This window comes from Elgaria multicarinata, chromosome 8 (assembly GCF_023053635.1).
Source record: "Elgaria multicarinata webbii isolate HBS135686 ecotype San Diego chromosome 8, rElgMul1.1.pri, whole genome shotgun sequence".
Lineage (NCBI taxonomy): Eukaryota > Metazoa > Chordata > Lepidosauria > Squamata > Anguidae > Elgaria > Elgaria multicarinata.
The window spans coordinates 95,231,777-95,254,408 of NC_086178.1; the positions used below are offsets into that span (position 1 = coordinate 95,231,777).

At 43.9% G+C, this 22,632-nt stretch overlaps 1 protein-coding gene across 1 annotated transcript in view; it reads left to right on the forward strand.

Annotated features, from left to right (window-relative positions):
* Positions 1-16,794, forward strand: part of CTNNA3 (catenin alpha 3) — a 902,456-nt gene extending 885,662 nt beyond the window's left edge. Inside the window, exon 18 of the mRNA XM_063133292.1 lies at positions 16,507-16,794. Within this exon, the coding sequence (XP_062989362.1) occupies positions 16,507-16,794 (288 nt within the window). The remainder of the gene's footprint in view (positions 1-16,506) is intronic.
* Positions 16,795-22,632: the final 5,838 nt, after the last annotated feature.

Consider the following 22,632-nt stretch of genomic DNA (forward strand, 5'->3'; position numbering starts at 1 on the left):
GTTACACTGCATGTTGCATTACCAAATGAGTACTTAAAAGGACAGGGACATGTGGAGATATATTGTTACAAACTGGTGTGCATTGATTATTGTGCTGGAGCAATGTCAAGAAGCAAGATATTCTATTGGCACTGTATGATTGTTAGGCTGGAGATGTGGGCAAACATATCACTGAAAATGGATAAGACTGGAATGCAAAAACAGAAGTGCTGTGCAGGGGCCCTTGACCTTTGGACTAAGTCCGATCTGCTTCAGATCTTGATCTGAAGCGAGATCTGGTTATCTGAACAGGTGAGATGTTGCTGTTTCCTGGGCATGAGTCTGACCAGGAATCCATGGACTCCCTCCCACTTGCTCCTTGAACCCTGAAATGCCCCTTTATGGCTGCCATTGTTTGCAATAGTAGATCTATCACAATCGAGAGCCTTATCTCCCTTAAAAATTGTGACTGTCATGCAGAGCGGGCAGCTGCTGGGCATGGGTGTGGTAAATCCCAGCAACTCAGGCCTGGGGAAGTTGCTTGCCATCATCCTATATCAGGCCAAAGCATTCCAATGTGCTTTGGTCCAAATCCAACTTGCTCCAGGCCACTTCAACTAGATCTGGATTCAGTCCGAATCAGTCTGCTTTGGTTAAGGATTTGGATCTGGGACTGAAGCAGTGCACAGCACTAATAAACAACATGTTTAGATTCAAATGTAATGAATGTTACATAAATGTAATGTTATATACAAGTTCTCATCCTGTGCATGGTTTTTTTTTTTTTTTTAATATTATTTGTGATTATGTGCTCATGTCTTGCAATTGTTTTTGTTGGTACCTGGTATGGTTGGTGTGAACCAACCAATCTTTTCTCAATTGTGGTAACAGAACACAAAGTTAAGTTCATTGAAATTGAACAGATCTTTGGTATTTCAATTTAGATGAAACCTGCTGATTTTTATATTTAAAACGACACTCCCAAGTCCCTTAAAGTCCTATCTCTCCTCACTCCTCACACACCAAACACTCTCAAGAAGCACAAGCCTCAGACACTCCACAACAATAACAATCAGACTTAGATAAGACAAGACCAAACTAGACTAGACCAGACTAGCTCACAATCCCCTCAGCCAAACTATTTATACTCCTCCCTCTCCCACTGCATCACTAGCCACACCCACTCCATCAAATATTCCGCACTCACTAGACATACAAAGCCAGACATACCTAAGGGACAGAAAGGTGGGTATCACCACTGTGATCCATATGTGGGGAGTAATGTCCAGATCCTTACTTTCTGTGTAAATGCACGGAGTGCTCTTTGAAGCCCTTAACCTCATGTGCTGATCCAGTTCCATGCAGTATCTAGCTGCCTCCTCCAGGGACATGTGCCGCTGGCGTGGTAATACTGCACATGATTAGACCAGTGCGTGGAGTTGAGAAGTTCAAACGTTACTCCCCACTTGGAGATCACCAGCATGGACAAGGGATCTTTGGCATCAACCGTAGGAGGGTGAGTTCATTGGACATCAGGAAAAACTTCCTGACTGTTAGAGCAGTACAACAATGGAACCAGTTACCTAGGGAGGTTGTGGGCTCTCCCACACTAGAGGCCTCCAAGAGGCAGCTGGACAACCATCTGTCAGGTATGCTTTAAGGTGGATTCCTGCATTGAGCAAGGGGTTGAACTCGGTGGCCTTATAGGCCCCTTCCAACTCTACTATTCTATGAATGAGCCCTGACAATGAGACACTGAGAGTAAGACATCAGCTAAGAACAGCCTCTTCCCCTCCACCTCCATCCATCCTGCGGGTGTTTCTAATGAAGTTCTCATATAATGCTGTAAAGTAAACAGAAAGCAGATAACACATCCAGCTTCACACAATCATCCTAAATACCACCCACTGGCAGAACGACAAATGAACTGCTAAACAGAAGAGAACATTGGACAGAAAATCCATGCAGCAGGAAGAAGGAAAATCATTTCACTTCAGGCAACGCCTTCTTTTGTATCTTGAATTTTTCACCTTCTTCTCTTATGCTTATACACAATCCCCGTTCCCTCCCCGTCCTGCTTACAGAGGAGAGCGGAGGCTGGAGGAGAGTCAGAGGCAGTCTGGGCAAAAGCCAATAGGGTTCACAGCAAGAGCTCAGCACCAAGCAAGGAGATGCAAAGAAATGCAAAGTCACAGCATCATTCAAGGTTTAGGATAGGAAGGTTCAAGCAAAAAGTACAGCACCAGACAGAGAAGAGTCCAAATGCGAGGTCACTGGGCAATCCAGGATCTATTCAGAGGAGATCCAACAGAGAGAAAGCTAGGCAATCAGGGATCAGAGCTAATGTGAAGACGTGGTTCTAGCAGCCCATTCTGCTGAAACTAAGGCTTATAAGAGGAATCGGAAAGATTCCTGAAAGAGCCCCATCCCTGTCTCAGGTGCAAAATGCCAAAAGCTTCTGGAAGATGACCTGGTGGAGCCCTCCTCTGCAATTGGGCACTGTTACGTGATGTGCTCTCATTAGACCCGTGTACAAACTTGCACACGTTCTAATGAGACTTACACCCGCTTATAAGGAATCTTTTGACATTGGCAATAGAGCATCTGTGGCTAAGTAAGGGGATTCTTACTCAAGAAACTTACAGCACTGAAGGGGATAACGCCACAATGGCACATTTATTGAGGTTGAAACAAATACAAAGGCACAAGCTAGTTTTGGGGAAATTAGCTGAGCAAGTAGAGGCTTAGAAGCAGTTTCAAGACTGAAAAATAGACTTTTTGAGACTTAAGAGCACACACTCACAGACAGCAGGGGAAAGAGTAGAGGGAATCTTTAAAGGCAGTATACCTTTTCTTGGGCTGCAGCCCTTTCCTGTAGACCAGAACTGGGGAGCATTGCAACTCTTGGTCTTAGGTGAAGAGGAAAAGAATACAGCCAGGCAAAGCACTCACTCACGGCGGCTTGCTCTCGCAAGCTGGCATCTGTAGTATGCCCTGTGTTTCTGGTTCTAGAGAGAGAGAGAGCTAGCCTTTTTCTTCCCCCTAACTTGAGGATTTTTTTTTGTGTGTGATCTTATCTAAAGATCTACTTGTTATGGGAACAAAAGAGGGTGATTTGGGATGGTGGCTGTACTTGATGCAGCCTGGAGTTCAGCAATAGGGCTACATTAGCATGTGTATGACCAGGTAAAACTCTTGCCATCCAGCATTCATATTCTGCTTAGTTTTACCCCTACTTTTGTCTCTGGGGAATGCATTTGAAGAAGTCTATCAGGAAATGGTTACTTGACCTAGGCCTTCTGTGAATGCTCTCAGTCTGTAGGTGGGGTTTTGGGTCACTTCAAAATGGAGTCAGTACTGCTCACAGAAGCTACCTTGTAACAGCACTTCGTCTTCTACTGATCATTCTGCCCTATCCCTTGAGGCGTTGGCCTTCTACTTGCTCAGCTTCCATCTCAGAGGCCTCCTCCTTTTGCAGGGATGGGCCAGGAGGCCAACCCTTCCGAGGGCCCAGTAGGAATATATGGGGATGTTATTTCTGTTTGCATATAATCAGAATTGCCCCTTTTGCAACCCCAAACAACAATGCAGTAAAACAAACAAAACTCACACAGTCCCAAAATGATAATATAAAAGTTTTATTTTACTTTATTTAAAACAAATAAACATGTCCGCACTTTAGCCAATGCAGGGAAGTGCCCACTTTTGAAATATGCACATGGAAATGCACACTCTTCCCATTCGAACAAAAAGAAAAACCGATCACAATCAAAAACAGGAAGAAGGCAAACCAAACGTTGAAGTGCAGTTCCAAGAAGCTCAGTGAACTGGAGCATCGCGGGTTCTCCCATCCCTAGCGGCTCATACTCTTCCTGGTTTCCTAGCCTTGGGTGTTCCTCAATGCAGTTTGTTTCTTGGATTTCTAGCACTTCCTCTGAGGAGGATTCTTACAGCGGGGGCATGACCCTGCCACTAGGGAGGGATGGACTCACCTGCACCCACACTTGGTGGGCGCTTGCAGAATTGCCCCTACTGGCTGCCCCTGCTCATTGAGCCACACAGCCAACCACTCCCCGATGTGAGCCGCCATTTTCACACAAGGCGGTGGCTCTGTATGTTCTGTATTTTTAATGTTGCACAAAACAGCGGCTGTACAGGGCCATTTCTGCAAGATCAGAGGCTTAGAGGGCCCTTTACCTCTGTTATTGCGGAAATGGCAAGTGTTCGTTTTGCATGCTAGTACATCTTCCTTTAAAACAGGCAGGTAACATGATGCAGAATTTGGAAGTTTGGCATCCTTGAAGACAGAGCATTATGGGTCCATGTTTAAGGGAACTGTAAAGTTAAGTGACCATTGATAATCATTCAAAGAAACTACAAAGGGGAGCCCTTTGAGCTTCTGCAGTGGAGTGCAGGGGAGAGATTATTCAATGAGATTTTGTGTGATACCTTTTATAAGTAAGGAATGTTGGATGGAAGATAAGAGAACTCCTTTCATTTGGAAGCCAGTCCTTTCGGAGGGAGCACCATACGGCATTTTCATAGATTTGTGAAAACTGTCTTAGAAATGTTCTGCCTAGATCATGTAGATACGCACACCAAAAAGACTAGTATAACTCTTATACATAGAAATGGGATGGAGAAGATAAAATAAATGGTAAGCAGAACAACATTGTCAGTTCCATAATATATTATAGCCTCCTTCCACTTAGGGCTGCACCCTTTTAACCTGACAAATTATGGACAGTCCAGCTGTCCTAGAATCAGTGCAGAAAAGCACAGGGCTGATCCTTTTTCATTATATGAATTATCTATCTGAGAAACCAATTACTATCACCTAATGGGCATCATAGACCCTTATTAGCGAGCACTTTTTTTCCCTTTGGTTGCAGAGAAAGTGGAACAGAAATAAAAAAAATACATAAATAAATATGCAGCCATGTCATTATTTAGAGTGGGCATACCAAACAAAGGAGCAGCAAAATGCACTATATTTGGAGGGAGAAATCCTCGAGGGGCCACAGGGTACTTTGGATTCCCAGCTCCAAGGTGGGAGACAGCACAGACTCCGACCTCGGAGGAGGGAATCGGAGCTCCAACCGCCCTCCCTATCACAACTGGCATGGAAAGAACTGTGCTGGCCACTCTCCAAGGTGGGAAAAGGGGTGGGGAAAAGGGGTGTTTGATGAGTGGGGAGGAAAGGAGACTGGAGAGGCCAGGATACCAGCTAGCCTGTGGCATCTACACCTGCTTTCCCTCCCCCTATGACGCACTCCAGCTAGATGGGAAAAATGCCCATCTAGTGAAAAATGTAGGGCGGGAGGATAGGTTGACTGTAAGCCTCTGAGGGAGTAAGATGGTGAGTAGGAATGAATGTAAGTCTCCTCCAGTCCTGCTCTGAGTAGGATGAATGTAAGCCTCTGAGGTTGGACACTTAAGCAATTGATCTTAAGTATCCAACCTGCTTGGGTTACACTCATCCTACTTGTGCCATTGTTTTATTTTTCTAATGCATACTTGGTATTGCTCTTTGTGATTTCTGTACACACACACACACCACTTGCCCCCAAATGTAATTTCAAATTAAAGACAGGTCTAATTGAAGCTGGTTCAAACACATGACTCTGCCATCAAAAGAAAAGCATAAACTTCATCATATACATGTTATGGACAGAACTCCTGAAAAACAAGGAAGCCATACGACAGCCTTCCCCAACCCGGAGCCCTGAAGATGGTGACCAGCCAATAGCCAGAATGGGAATGATGGACATTACCGTCCAACACAACGGTAGGGCACCAAGTTGGGGGAGGCTGCCATAGGAAGTATGGACTACTTTGATTGCTTCACCAAAACCATGTGTGGTTTCTTAAGTGTATGAAAAGCTGCTTCTGTCAAACATGTTTGTTCTACAGTTCACTGTGTAAAGTCGTAAACTGTTCCCTTTTCATAGCAATTTCCATCCCACCCACTTTGTATAGGATTCTTGATGGCACAAAATAAAAAAGACAACAAAAATCACATCAAAGCAGCATAAATAAACATAGGCACACTCTTATAATATTTGAATAATTAAAAGAAGGCACTAAACTGCCCTCCAGTAAAATGGTGTCTTAAGAATGAAACCTAACAACAGCCTTATTCAATCTGTACCCAGTGTTTTTTGGCTTAAGCTGTGTTTGACTACTTTTGACTCTCCTACCATCTCCAGCTCTTCTTCTCGCAGAACCATTTCTGTTTTGAAAGTCTTAGACGGTTTCATATTCCATTGCCTTTATTTTCATGAAAATTTAAGTGAAAGGTTTATCTCTGAACGAATATTGGGTACTGTAAGAGAATCTACGTACCATCCCTTTTAACTGCTATTCTTGATATACAGATACTTGATTTCTGGCCAATTGCAACTATGTTTAGCTTTTGCCAAATTCAGTTACATGTTGACCTTCTGCTTAAATTGTATTCCTTGTGGATTGCCCTTTTCTCTAGCAATTTCGCTTCTGTGCCAGAACCTCCAACATATATTCTGCTGCTGCTGCTGCAATAATGGACAGGATTGCAAAATGCAGACAGATGAAAGCAACATTCATTAGCCTTATTCCTCTTGTTTCTACATTTTGATTTTCATGAACTCACACAGCATATATTTTTGGTTTATTTTCTTTGGATAGAAGTATTGAATATTGAAGAGCTGACTGGATGTCAGTTATTTAAGCATACATTCTTTTCATCAGGCTTTGTTTTGAACTGCTTTGAGCATATTATATATGGAAAAGCAATATACAAATGTGTGTGTGTGTGTGTGTGTGTGTGTGTGTGTGTGTGTATACACACACACACATTCTGTGGGCCTGGGAACAGGAAAAAGAATTGTTTACATCTACTGATTTTAGTTTAACCCACATTTCTTTCTGTTTTCTTACATCCTGCTATTTCTCCTGGGACAGCAATCTATGTAAGAGGTATTGATATAAAATGTAGTCTTTTGGCAGCAATACAATCCTCAGGTTTTACACAAAAAGGAAATAGGCCCAAAGAAGGAATGGAGATTAATTTTGTAAAGTGAGGAATGATCAGGAACCTAATTGCTCATTTTGGAAATCCTGTCACCATTTATAAGCCCAGTCAAACATCGCCTCTTCTCCAAATATTTCTTCTGCTCAGTGGTGTTCCTTTAGAGTTCTGACCCAGAGTGGATTCACTGTCCCACTGTTGTAGGAGCCTCCAGCCTCCACTGAACACGTTTACCAAGATCCCTCCTAATCCATAAGCAGTTTCACAGGCTTTATTGCTGTCTCTGAATGTGGCTCCCATTGATGCTTCTCTTCTGTTTGAGGATGAAAACTGCAACCAGTTAATTCAGCGTAGTCCTCATCCTCCACTTCTGACACCATGTCATGATTTTCAGTCCAAAAAGAGGCTAAAGGAATGGGGAATAGCTTGCAATGCAACCGTGTTTGGTCTGGAAGGTGTAAACTGAGGCCTTTGCTAGACCTACCTTAAAAAGCGCAACGGAGGAGGGGAGAGCCCGCGATGCAAGTATCGCGGGCTGTTGCGCTAGTCAGGTGTGATGAGCTCAGGAAGAGAGCCGTCTCGCCTGCCATTTTTTTTTTTTGTTCTTAAAGGGTCAGATGTGCATGAATGCTTGTGCGCCCGGGTAAGTGGTTTTTAAAAATTGTTTTCCCCGCTCCCCCCACCCTGCCCCTGATGGGCGCAGCGGCTCCTGGCCATGTGCGATCAAGCCACGAAAATGGGCCACACTCTCCGTAGTCTCGGGCTCAGCTCAAGTACACTGACTGCTGTCATATCTCTAAACAAAGGCTACTTGTTAGAAAACTTTGTGTTTGGGTTCCAACACTTGGGTATGAAATTAATATACATTTGTTATGAAAGACCAAACATCTATAAATCAATCCTTCTTCCTCCCAAATGCATATAAGAGGGGGCATGATAATTTCTTGATGCTGTGTCTTTGGAAGAGGAGAAGCAGTGATTTATCCATGCATATGCCCTTCCTAACAAATGTACATTGTATGAATTTTCTACTCCAGAATAGGATGCTGATGGCAAAATGTCATCTAAGATGCATCCCTGCAAGATTAACTTCAGGGCACTGTGAAGAAATATTTTGTCAATTTTGTGTTCATGTGGATTCTTGTTTCATCAGTTTTCCCTGGTTTTGATGGTATGAGACCTTGAAGAGGCTGTTAAAAAAAAAACAGTTGAGAAAGAGAGAAAAAAGTATTCAAGTGAACATTGTCCTTGAGTACTTTAGATTCACGGTAGAATGCTACTTACGATGTAGTTGAACAACAAGCTGTTGGTTAAACTGTAAAGAATGCCTAGTGTTCCAATACCAAAGGGCTGAATTAAAACCAAGAGGCAGCTGGACAACCATCTTTCAGGTATGCTTTAGGGTGGATTCCTGCGTTGAGCAGGGGGTTGGAATCAATGGCCTTATAGGCCCCTTCCAAATTGACATATGATTCTATGATATCATATCCTGGCTTCCCCAGGCCCCTCCCAGCCCAACCCATCATCACAAACCCTTTAGCTCCTCTCTGAGAGGCAGCCCACGCCGTTTTTTTCCATGCCAACTGCAAAAGGAGGGGATGGGAACCACAGATTCCTGGATCTGTGGTCAGTGCTATCTCTGACCTCGGATCCAGGGATCCAAATTATCCTATGGCTCTGCAGAGTTTCTCAATTGTTTGTTCCTATTCCGTTTTGCTACACCAAAGTATTCCCAAGGCGGTTCACAGTAAAATAACTACAAAGATCAGAAAAAAATCAAAGCCATAAATACAAATAAAAAACAATCAGCAAGAAGCAGCAGTTAAAACTTTAAGGAGGCCAAATTAAGAAAAAGCCTGCTGGAATAAAATCATTTTTATCTTTCATGTTGGAAAGGCACTATTGGGCTCCGGCTATTGGGCGGTATAGAAATGTAATAAATAAATAAATAAATAAATTTGTAACATTTCTTTGCTTTCAGCAGAATGAGTGGCTAGTAATGGGGAAACTGGGTTGACACAAATGCAAATGAAGATGCCACCATTCTGAAAGGAACCATCCTTTTGCTAGCTCAGCTGCACTCCTGGCCACAATCCTGGGAGATTCTTTCTTTCTTATATGTATGTGCCACCATATAACAAAAGGTTCTTGGGGCAGCTTATTTATTATTTATTTATTTATTAAACTTATATACCGCTCCCATAGCCAGGGCTCTCTGGGCGGTTTACAGCTTACACCAAGGGTGGGCAGAAAGTTGATCTAATGATGTTTGGGACTTCAACTCCCAGATGCCCCTGCCAGCTTGACCAATGGTCGGAAATGCTGGGCATTGAAGTCCCAAACACCCGGAGATCTACTTTCTGCCCACTCCAGCTTCTGCAATAAATCAGGTTAAAAACATCAAGGTACAATAGCATGTGTTTTTTAAAAAAACAGTTATAAAAATCTAAAATGACTGTGGAAATAGAGAAATGTCTATGCCTGGTGCCAAAAAGATAATAGTGTGGGCACCCAGGCAAGCCTCATTGGGGAGGGCACACCACTGAGATGGTCCTTCATCTTGTAGCCACCTGCCTAATTTCATTCTGTGGGGCCTGGGCCTCCAAAGATGACCTAGAGGAGGCATATATGGGAGGAGACATTCCTTTAGATACTCTGACCCTAAGCTAATTAGAGATGTAAAAGTCAATACAAGCACTCCTCCTCCTCCTCATCTATTGTTGGATATTCTAATGCTATTGTCACCCACCCTGGGATATTATTATCACTTTATTTTATGAATGACAGGATAGACATGGAAATGAATTGTTTAATAAATGGTGATGATGTCACTGTTATGAGGGGCTTCGTTCCCTGATCGTGCTTTCCCCACCATGAAGCACCTGCTGGGCCCCTCGGAGATCTGCAAATAGAAACCATTTCCGGTGTACAGATCACTCTCACTCCACCAGAATGTAGATTTCAGGCTTTGGAGTGGCCCTTTCCAACATACGTTTTGGGTATGAAAATCAAGTCATTACACGCGTTTCCACAGATAAGACTGATGTGAAACACACACACACACACTAGACTAGAAGTTAAACCGCACTGAGGCATGGATGGTGACACTTGTCCTGTAGTGAGCACTACATGTGGCCAGGTGTCCTCTACTATTTGAAGGGCTGCTCTGTCCAGTTCTGGTTTAAAGATAGACCCATAAAAACTGTCCATCAACAGTTACTACCTGGACAGCAGTTACTACCTGGACAACAGGCAGGCATGCCAATCACCATCTTCCTCAGTATGGAGAGATGTACTATATTTCATTTTAAATTATAATTATAATTTCCAAATGTGCACCTATAATTTAAATTAGCATATCAAAATTTTATACAAATTTGTGTCCTCTTTTTTGGGTGATTCGTTTCCTCTCTTTCTCGGTAACTCCTAAGTGGCCACCTTAGGTACGCTTACCAAAAAGGTTGGCCACTGCTGTGCACCATGCCACAAGAAAGAAAGGAAAAAGTAATAATAAGTAGGGATGTGCTCCGCTCCGATTAGGAGCGTAGAAGCAGTAGCGGATTGGCCTGCTCCGCCTTACCCAGAGGCGGAGTAGGAGCGGACCGCGGACCCCCTAGAAGCAAGGCGAAGAGAAGCGACCATTTTTCGGAGCTCCGAGTTCAGGCGGAGCGCTCCGGTCGCCATCTTGAAAACATTTCGCCATAGGATTGCATTGCGGGAAATAATTGCGCATAACTACGTTGTTTTTGAAGCTATCATTCTGGAAATTCTTGTGCACAGAGAGTCGTGGATGGGGGTCATTTTGAGACCACTCTCAACTTTCTGCGTGCTGTGGTTCACGTGCAATATTTTTTTAAAAATTGGGTCAACCGCGCGGCTCAAACTGCGTTTCGGCTTTTCGCCCATAGGATTGCATTGAGGGAAAGAATCGGGGATAACTGGGGGGGGGTTTAAGCTATCGTTCTGAAAATTCTTGTGCACAGAGAGTCGTGGATGGGGGTTATTTTGAGACCACTCTCAACTTTCTGCGTGCTGTGGTTCATGTGCAATATTTTTTTAAAAATCGGGTCAACCGCGCGGCTCAAACTGCGTTTCGGCTTTTCGCCCATAGGATTGCATTGAGGGAAAGAATTGGGGATAACTGGGGGGGGGGTTTAAGCTATCGTTCTGAAAATTCTTGTGCACAGAGAGTCGTGGATGGGGGTCATTTTGAGACCACTCTCAACTTTCTGCGTGCTGTGGTTCACGTGCAATATTTTTTTAAAAATCGGGGTTTGGGTTTTTTTTATTTATTTTTTTATTTTTTTGGAAGCGATGACAGGCACATTCAACTCCCAATCCTGATGAAAATTGATCTCCTCAGAAAGCATCCTCCTCCAATCCCAGCGTTGGAGGGGGGACTAAGGCAGACCCACCCTGAGAACTTTCTGTTTTGTGTCTCTTTGTGGGTTGGCGTTCGTGGAGGGAACACTTAGTTAGTTAGTTAGTGCTCCTGCTTTGGACTTTGGAGATAGATTAGGATAGGTTTAGTTTGGCGCGTGTGTGTGTTTGTTTGCTTCTTTCTGACTTGTAGCTTAGTTTGCCTTGTGTTTTCCCCTTACTTTGATTTAATATAAACTTTATCTTTGAATTTTGGAGTGTGTGGTTGGGTTGGTTGCCCCCCCCTTCCCTGTATTAAAGCCTGACTGTTCTGCTTTTGTGAAAGCTTTCTTTTGAAAGCATACACACACTTTTTGTCCCATTTCCCTACATTTATATTCTTAAACATATTTTATTATATTCTTTCACATAGTCCATTAGTATATATTCTCATACATATTATATTAGTATTCATATTTTGTTCTTCTTATAGTAGTGGTTGGTTCTTTTTCCCCCTCCCCTCTCTTAAATCCTGATTGTGTTTCCTTCTATCTTCTATATACCAAATATACCAAAAAAATTGGATTCTCTTTTTCTTCTCTGTGTAACTTGGACAGAGTGGGCTGCTTTTGTCAAGTTCAACAGGCAGCCACAGATTGAGCATTTTGGGGAAAGCATACGCACACCATTTCCCTATTCTTAAACATATTATATTATATTCTTTGACATAGTCTTAGTAGTCTATTAGTATACATTCTCATACATATTAGTAGTAGTATTCATATTTTGTTCTTGTTATAGTAGTGGTTGTCCCATTTCTTGTCCCATTTCCCTACATTTATTAGTAATATTCTTAAACATATTATTATATTCTTGTAGATATTCTTAGTAGTATATATATATATATATATATATATATATATATTAGTATATTCTCATACATATTAGTAGTAGTATATTTTATTGTTCTTGTCCCATTTCCCTACATTTAAACATATTATATTCTTCTTATACATATTCTTAGTAGTACCTTATACATAGTATTAGTAGTATTAATATTTTGTTAGTCATCATGAAAAGAGGAAGCAGGCGTGCTGAAAGCAGCAAGGCTCAGTCTGCCAGCAGTAAGCAGGCTTCCTCTCCTCCTGTGAAACTCAAACGGGCAACTCCTTGGCTGACTGCTCCAAAACAGAAGCAGGACAAGCAGCAGGCAGAGCCACTCTCTTCTGCAACTTGTGCCCGGCGTTCTCTTTTTGAGGGTGGGAATGGGAAAAGTGCCCGTTTGCAAGAGGCACGTGGCAGCAGTGCCATTAGAGGAGGAGGAGTATCCCCAACTCCTTCATTCTCCTTTCAGCCCACGAGCCCGATGATGGACCTAGACGAGGTCCTCAGCACAGTGGAGGGGGGGGAGGAGGAGGAGGCGGTGGGCCTCCAGGATGTGGGGGCTGAGGAGGAGCAGCAGCAGGCCGAGGCTCTCTCCCCAGTCTCATCCCACACCCCTGTTTCTGTGGCAACACCAGAGAGCTCAGGCGGGCAATTGGTGGTGTCACCACGGAAACGAAAGACAAGCATCGTGTGGGACCACTTTGAGTTGGGAGCGGATCCCCGCTTTGCTGTCTGTCGCCACTGCAAACTCAGCCTAAGCAGGGGTTCATCGACAGGGCATTATGGAACCAGCAGCATGAAGATGCATCTTCATAGGCAGCACCAGGCGATCTTGCTGGGGAAAGAGGCGGGCAAGGCGACTGGTTCCAGGGGAAAGCCGAAGGCTGCTGCTGGCACTGCCACTCTAAGCTCTCCATCTCCCATCCCCACAAGGGTTAGGCAGGCAACCCTGCAGGACATGGGGTGGGGGAAGTATTGACCCACAAGATGGCGTTTTCCAATGCCCACCCAGGGTGCTACTGTGGTGGAGCATCTGCCGGGACTGACTCCTCCCCAATACTAGATCTATGACATGTCACTCTGCCTGCCCCTCTGCTAGCCTGTCCTCCTCGGTGACCGACTCGCTGGGATGGTTTGCGTTTGCAATGCGTGACTAACTGCAATGCTGGCTTAGAAACCAGCCATCACTTCCTTGTGCCCCCAGAAATGCCCGCAGCCTGCCTGCCTGCCTGCCCGCCTGCCCGCCTCCCCCGGGGTGCTGCTGTGGTGGGGCATCTGCCAGGACTGACTCCTCGCCTACTCTGCCTGCCTCTCTGCCCGCCTGGTGCCTGGTTTGCTCCCAATCGTCCTCCTCTGTGCCCCTCAAGGCGTAACTGCTGGCTTAGAAAGAAACAACCAGCCATCTTTGCCTCACTTGCTCCTTGCGCCCGCTTACGGGTTGGTTTGCTATGCGTTAGTGCTCAAGCCATCCTTGCGGCACTACAATGCATGCTGCCTGCCTGCCTGCCTGCCTGCTTTCCCTCCCTTCTCCCCTTCCCGCCTTGCAGGGATGGTGGATGTGTCTTGCTTTGACTCAGGGGAGAAGTCCTTCCTGCGCTCACTTAGACTTTATCAAGTTCAATAATCCCTTTTTCAAATGTGCAAGAAGATTTAGGGTTATCTCGTGGCATGTTGGGATTGCCTTGGAACTGGCCCCATTGAGCTGTCTGCAATTGCAACTTTAAATCCCTGACATACTGGAGTGTCCGAATTTCAAAAGTTCCCCTAACATCAGGGGATGATGGGATTGCCTTGAAACTTGGTGTCCATGGGGACACATGGGTAAGCTGTCATGGGACCAAAGGATAGGTTTCTAACGTGCAAATTGACGTAGTTGTAGAATGGGACAATTTGGGGTGAGTTAAGCCATGCCAAAAATCAGGGGATGATGGGATTTGCTTTCAACTTGGCGTGCATGTGGACACATGGATAAGCTATCATGGTGCCGAGTTTGAGGTTTCTAACATGCAAATTGACGGAGCTATCCCAAGGGGTGTGAATGGGGTGCCCGATTTTCATAAATTCCCCAAAAATCAGGGGATGATGGGATTGCCTTGAAACTTGGCGTGCATGTGGACACGTGGATAAGCTATCATGGTGCTGAGTTTGAGGTTTCTAACGTGCAAATTGACGGAGCTATCTAAAGGGGTGTGAATTAGGGTTATGGGTGGTGCGTTAGAGGGTAGAGCCGCACCAAAAATCAGGGGATGATGGGATTTGCTTGCAACTTGGCGTGCATGTGGACACATGGATAAGCTGCCCTGGTGCCGAGTTTGAGGTTTCTAACATGCAAATTGACGGAGCTATCCCAAGGGGTGTGAATGGGGTGCCCGATTTTGCATCCCTAAGCTGAATTGGGTGGGTTATCAGGAAATTTTGATCCCATTCTAGGGGCGTTAGAAAGAAATGTAGAGAAGGTTAATATGTCCAAAAGGATTTATTGGTATTGGTACTCCTGAACTGTTTGGGATAGCTGTGCTCTTCTCAGGGGAAATGAGAAGCACATGCACAAACTTATTCAAACAGAGAGTAAAATAATTTGAGCTTTCAGTTTGTTTATATATCCTCTTGCATCCATTGGTTTCACCATGGTTAGATCTACACTACTGCTGTATAATGGTAGTGAAGTGGACTGATAACAGTTGTGACACATTACACATTTCATATACTGTGTTCATAGTGTGTTTTCCTGCTTTTTTATTCCACATTATCCAAAATACTGCAACAAATGTGACTGTGGACATGTCTAGATGTAGGGGGGGGGGAGGATCTCGTGATATGGTGATCATGAGATCCTCCCCCTCAGTCCACGCATGGCCGCACGACATCCTGGGCATTGCGCCTGTTGTGGCGGCCATTTTTTAAAGAAAGAAGAGCTGGAGCACAGAAGTACTTCAGCGAAAATAAGAAGGTAAATTAAAAAAAACATCGCTCCCCTCCCTAACCCTGAGAAGCTCCATGCCCCAGGTCTGGTTCCGGGCTCCTTGCGTTTACTTGTGAGGAGCTGGGAGAAAACTGGGATGGCTGCCCACAGGTCCCACAATCTCAGGACGATCCCAAGTCCGCAGGAGAAGTCGGGATTAAAGCCGTCCCGGTTATTCCAGGGAAAGAGAGGGATCATCCCTCCCTTCCCCTGGGATCCCCTTTGTATCATGTGGATGCACAGGGATGATCCCAGGGCCATCCCCGGGATAATGACTCATCTAGACATGCCCTGTGTGTACTATGAGATATAAATACGCAAGAGGGATATAGTGTTACCATGATGGGATCCTAATGATTTGACACTAGGTGTAGATGGGGCCCATGTCTCCATTCTTCTGGAGTGTGTTTTGGCTGTCCAAAGGCTCACAGGTGGCCATATCCTGTTTGGGACAAAATGATTTCTTTGTCTAGTATAGCCACAATTACAGAGCTATGAAATCAGACAAACAAAAATTAGAACTTAATTTGCAAGGAAAATTAAAGCCAAATTTATCCTTAGGGCAACAACCTAGTAACTTTATTGTATTGTGCTTCTTTATTTTATTGTGTTTTGTTTAGGTTTGCAGCTAGGAGGGATTAGATATAATGCTTTCAAGATGCCAATAATGTATGTCTTTAAAGTAACCTTCCCCCACCCCAATGAGCTTATATTATCCAGCATTGCAAATTATTTTTGATCTCCTCTGCATTCATGTTTTCCCCTTCCTTACATCTAGGCCGTAGCTAGACGGGGCGATATCCCAGGGATTGCCACGGGATCGTCCCTGTGCATCCAAATGCCGCACAGGGCATCCAAGGAACAGGGAGGGATGATCCCTCCCTTTCCCTAGGATATCACCCTACAGTTCTAGCCCACTTTTTCTGTGGTCTCAGGATGATCTCAAAACCGTGGAACGTATGGCCAGGAGTCACGGTTTGCCATGGCTCCTTATGAGTAACCACGAGGATCCGGGAGCTGGGCACGCTCTGTGCCCATCGAGGATGGGGGCGGGGGAGGGGGAGTTTAAAAAACACCATTTTTAAAGGCTGTCACCTTTAAAAATATGGTGGCCATGATGTCGCACGCCACGTGTAAACAAGGGCAACGATCTTGCCATCATAATATCACGAGATCACCTCCAGCTGAGGCCCTCATCCAGCTGAGGCCCTAATGCACAAAGAGAAACCAAGATCAACCGCCTTTTAAATGTTTGTTTCTGATTAAAGCTAGCCTCCTTTCTGAGACTAAACAGTTGTGTTTCTGATTACAGTTGGATAGCGTGACTTCACTAATTCAGGCTGCCAAAAACCTGATGAATGCTGTGGTGCAGACAGTGAAGATGTCCTATATCGCCTCTACGAAGATTATCAGAATTCAAAGTCCTGCTGGCCCACGACACCCCGTGGTGATGTGGCGGATGAAGGCGCCAGAAAAAAAGCCTTTGATTAAGAGAGAGAAGCCGGAGGAAATCTATGCAGCTGTCAGGAAAGGTTCGGCTAAGAAGAAAATCCATCCTGTTCAAATCATGAGTGAATTCAGAGGAAGAGAAATAAACTGAAATTATTCTTCCATTCGTTTCACAGGTTCCCTGCACGGAAAGGCTGCTCATTTCATATAGTTATTTTTTCACTTCTTTAATCTCACAAGTACAGTAATCCTTGACATTATCTGCTTTTGTATGTTTTAACATTTACGTTACGATGGGTTATTCCATTTGTACACGATGAAGCTACCTATAACACTTTTTCAGCCTACTTTTCAGTAGTTCCTATCATGCCCCTTAACACAGTTTTTAAAAAATGTTTGGATGTGCTTTGATATTGATCACTCAGTATTTAATATATTTCATTCCGCATGTCACCATTTTGTGCAGAGTCTTAGGAAAACATTGAAATAGATTGCACTACTGATGAACCACAATGTGCCACATTGAATGCTTAATTATGCCTCCTGTTTACTCACAGTTTCTGGTTATTTAAAGCACTTCACAGGCATTTAAGACTATCTGGTAAGGTAGGCTGTATTACTTCCATCTTGCAGAGAGAGAAACCAGGGTCACCTAATACCACCTAGAGATTTCATGACTGTAGATTTGAATGAGAGAGTGGAGTGATCACACTCCAGGAATTGCACTGCGGGAGCTCTCACATATATTTCTGGCAGTACACATTTATCTAATTAATCTGACCAGATTTTAGTGGAAGTTATCAAATACTGGCCTCATTCAAGTCAGGTGGTGCTCTTCAGAAAGACCTTACAATAAACAGCTGGACAAGGATCATGTAGAATTGGGCCAGCTGTTCAAGTGATAGAAATTGATGCAGGTACAGGGGGTTGGATCCAATGGTGCTATTCAACCAGTGGAAGGGAAACTGATTGTGGAATGGATTTCCTCTCCCCCCCCCCACAGCCCCCTGTTCTTCCCCAGATCTGCCCAGATATTTGGGGAGGGGGAAGGGCTGCAGGGGAGAGAAGAGGATGAGGAAGTCCTATTGCATGAGCAGTCTTGCACTTGGGAAGCATTGGGTCCAGGGCCTCCGAAATAGAAAGCAAAGCCTGTTTTTCAAGTCAATCTAAGCAGGCACCGTGGAGCTGATTCTTCCTTACTCAAAGGCATTCTGCATGCTTAACAATGAAAAATAACTATATCCAATGAAAACAGAATTTTAACCATCTATTTCTAAACAATTAAAACATTCTGCACAGTGATGAAATTGATTGCGAGTGGAGAAGGAAGCATGGAAGAAAGACGCAGACACCACAGCTTGGGATAAACTAGGGCCTCTTTATTTAAATAAGGGAACTTTACCCCCTCCATGGATCTGCATGTGAAAGTGCGGGAATCTATTAGAGCCATTATTTCATTTCATTTATTTATTACATTTATATACTGCCCCATAGCCACAGCTCTCTATTTTGGGGTCAGTTAAAAAAACTCAGCATATGCTGTTAAATGCCTGGGAGAAGAGAAAAGTCTTGACCTGGCACCAAAAAGATAACAACGTTGGTGCCAGGTGAGCCTCGTCAGGGAGATTATTCCATAATTGAGGGGCCACCACTGAAAAGGCCCTCTCCCTGGTTGCCATTCTCCGAGCTTCCGTCGGGGTAGGTACCCAGAGGAGGACATTGAGTGTAGTGTATGGGTAGGTTCATGTCGGGAGAGGCGTTCCATCAGGTATTGTGGTCCTAAGCTGTGTAGGGCTTTATAAGCTAAAACAAGCACCTTGAATTGGGCTTGGGAACATAGAGGTAGCTAATGCAAACAGGCAAACTATAAGAATGCATCTGGAGTTTGAAGATCTTCCTCCCCTGTTTTTTTTTGGGGGGGGAGGGGTTCCCACCAAGTGATATTTTCACAGATCTGTTATCTGTTAAAGAGTCTGACCAGTTGATACTGTCATGTGATAAGGTCACAGGATGCTGTTATATAATTAGGGAGCCAAATGTAATTGAAACAGAAAGAACCAAGCTATTATTTGCCAAAAGGCCAAATCCCAATTGAAACATTGAAGGACACAAATAATCAATGTTGAAGAGAAAACTCCATCACCCAAAATCAAAATGAACAAATACATAACTGCTTTAACGATGTATATGAAAATGCCTTCTTCCTGATGGGTTTTCTTCCCAATTTTATCCAGAACTTACTATAATGATTATACATCCCATGCTCACTAGAAAAAAAATGCTTGATAGGATTTTACAACAAATATATACTTTGTAAATGACACATTTGGAAAATCACCAGCATGTGTGATACTAAAATACATTGAATTATAGGAAAACAACTCAATATGTTGTGACAAGGTAACAGCACAGGAATATAAACTTTTTTTCCCTGTGGTGCCTCAGTTCTCAAAATGTGACAATTCAAGAAAGGAAATAGCTTAGTGAATTATTATTACATTAATGTGCTTCAAAGTATACATTGAAGAAGAAAGTGCCTTGAAATCCTTGATTATCAGATACTAAGGAACCAAGTCAGCTGTGAACTGTCTTTGTTTTTCCTCCCAATTCCCAAAGTGGCAAGGAACAGGGTGGGAAAGACGGAGGTGCCTTTATGTCTTTATCTCAGGATATGGTCAGACGTCACTTTGTGAATGCAGCATGAAAACGGAGTGAGAGCAAGCCTTGGGGTATTGTTTGCCTAGGTCTTTCACCCTGCTGCTTTGTCTCCCTGGATAAAACATTAGGAGACCCCTGCCAGATGTAGGCCAGTAGTCTATTCCTACAGTAGCCAACCAGGAGCCTGTCTCGATGAGGGATTTGCCCCGGAGTGGATTCGGAGTGGTGGCAGGTCATCTATATGATGCAGCCACCATCCAGGGCCAAGCCCCCTAAACTTTGCTTTAAAAATGTTGGGCACTTTCCCAGACAATTTTAAGTGGAGGCATGCCACAGCCATTGGCAACCCCTGATTGGTCACCATCAGCTGGAGGAGGGCTGGTTCAGGGGCTGCACATCCCTCTCTTCCTCCCCCTCTGGTTGCCCCTTTTTAAATCTGTAGATGCAAACCTTCACATCTACAGATTAAAAAAAATGGGAAGGAATGGGGCAGCAGGAGGGGGAGGAAGAGCAGGACGCCCGGCGTCCAAACTAGTTCTCCTGCCTCTGACATCCCTCTTGCTGCCCTGTTCTTCTCTCCTGCCCTGTTTTATTTTTTTAATCTGTAGATGCTCCAGTGACAACTCCACATTGGCTCTCCTTCTCATGCCAATGCTAGGAAGGGGCACTAATGTGGGAGCCTGAGGCCTTGCAGCGTGGGCAAGATAGGGCCCAGATGACCACAGGAAGCCCATGAACAATGCTTCTGTTCATGTTCCCCGGTCTATTCCCTGCAACTGGTATACAGAGGCATAATGCCTGTTGTACTGAAAATAATATCTAGAGCATCATCAGACGAGTATTTTATCGCACACTCATTACGAGCCACTCATAGATGTTCGCGGGGCCTTTTAATGATGCCGTCCACCTCCCGCACATCGCCCACTCCTTCTGCTCATTTTTCTGTCACAAAAAACCACCCACATCTTTGTTGTTGTTGTTTTGGCTGTGATGAAACTTGCTGCTATTTCCTGCTGCGTGCAGGTCAAGCAGCATGATAAAAAAAAAACACCCTCTCAATGGGCCACGTGGTTGTTGCTTGCTTCCTCTTTCTTCCCCGGCCTAATCTACTCCAAGCAGGATACTGCACTATGAAAGTGGTATATAAAGGCAGGAGCTGCACCAAGCACAATATAGCACTATGAAATCAGTATGAAATCAGTATATGGTATGTGTGAATGGGCCCCAACAGTGGTCAGTGCACTTCAATACCACCATAAAGAGCCAGTGTGGTGTAAAGGCTAAGGTGTTGGACTGGGAGTCAGGAGATCCAGGTTCTAGTCTCCACTTGGCCATGGAAACCCACTGGGTGACTTTGGGCCAGTCACAGACTCTCAGCCCAACCTTCCTCACAGGGCTGTTGTGAGGATAACATGGAGAGGAGGAGCATTATGTATGCCACCTTGGGTTCATTGGAGGAAAAAAAGGCAGGCTATAAATGCAATAAATAAATAAATAGCAGTAGTGTGGCTCCTGCCTCTTATATGCTGCTTTCATACCGCTTTCATAGTGCTATATCCTGCTTGGTGTAGATTAGGCCCCTGTTTGAAGAAAGAGGAAGCTGCTCATCCTTATTGTGGGACAGAAGCAGGAGGCAAAGCCATGGTAAGGAAATATGATTTCCTTCATCTGATGATCCTCATAAAGTCTTTGGGGGGGGGGCTGCCTCCCCCCCCCGCCCCACCAGGAAGGGAGTCAGGAAAAAATAAGAAATGCATCATCTATAACTTACCCAGCATACTTATAAATTTGACAGAGCAATTCTATTTATTTCAGTGTCTTTTTCTAGGCTGCCTTTTAGGGTAAAAGCCCTAGCAAGACACCTTACATGAAATAATTCTATGCATGTTTATTCAGAAGGAAGACCCTCTCTATTTAGCGGACCTTACTCCCCATAAGTGTGGACAGGATTCCTGCCTCAAAAGTATAAATGCCTTTATTTTGTACCAGCTAAATTGCAAATACATTCAATACTAGAGAAATAGAGAGTGAGCTGCAATATGCTGCACTATATGCCACTTAAGGACATCTATCCTAGTTATTGTTACCTGTGAATTAGGGGGAAAAATAAAGTTGAACATAGAATTACACATTTTGTAGAAAGCAAAAGTGTATTAAATAGGCAGAAACATTATGCAGTCACAATATTAATGACTAGTAGGACATTTGGATATCAAGTTAAACTTTATAACAATATTGAACATAATGAGTACTGAAGTATGTACAGAAATCTCTAAAGCTGGAGTTCGTGTTACATATGAATCTTCATATTACACAATTTGCATCAGTAAAACCTTGTCTTTAAAAGCATTTCACCCACTTCAAAAGAGAAAACACTTTAAATATTTCATAGGAGTATTATTTTTCAGTTTTCCCCCAAATTTGTTTTTCCCATTTTTTTTTTTAAAAAAAACAGGATGTTGGGGTGTGTGTGTTTTTTAAATGCCCCCAGGCTTTTTTCTAGACTTTCACATCTCTAATCAAGACTAGTACACATTGAAAGCCTTATCTTCCATGAATGTGTAATGTCTGACTTGGACAAATCCCAAGTTTACCTGTATATCTGGGATCTCCTTGAACCTGATCTCTATCCCTGGCGAACCTGAAATTAGAGCTGCGTGTAAATGGCCTCTCAAAATTCTCCACCCAATTTGTGGGCAGAGAAACCAGGGTTGGGAAACCATTTCACCAAATTTCTTGATGGGGAGAACTTCTCCAACACTTTTTCAGGGGTGCTTACCATTAGCAGCAAACAGAGGAACATAAGAGCCCTGCTGGATCAGATGAAAGGTCTATCTAGTCCAGCATTCTGTTCACACAGTGGCCACCAGCTGCCTGGTGCCACTAGCACCCTGGTACTTGTGGTCTCCAGCAACTTGTGTATCTAGGCATACTGCCTCTGATACTGGAGATAGCACACAGCCATCATCACTAGTAGCCATTAATACAATCTATCCTTCATGAATTTGTCTAACCCCTTTTTAAAACCAACCAAGTTGGTGTGGCCATCACTACATTTTCTGATAGCGAGTCCCATGCTGTGTGAAGAAATACTTCCTTATCTGTCCCAAATCTCTAGTATTATGAGAGTGAGAGAGATGAATGTCTATGTATCTATTTTCTCCACATCTTCCATAATTTTGCACACCTCTATCATGTCTGCCCATATTCAACTTTCCCTAAGCTAAACAGATCCAGGTGTTTCAGTGCCAGTAGCACAGCTTCTTTCTTCTTTCCTAAGGGTTCCTCCCCCCACCTCAGCTGCTGCTACAAATGACAGCAGAAGCAAAAA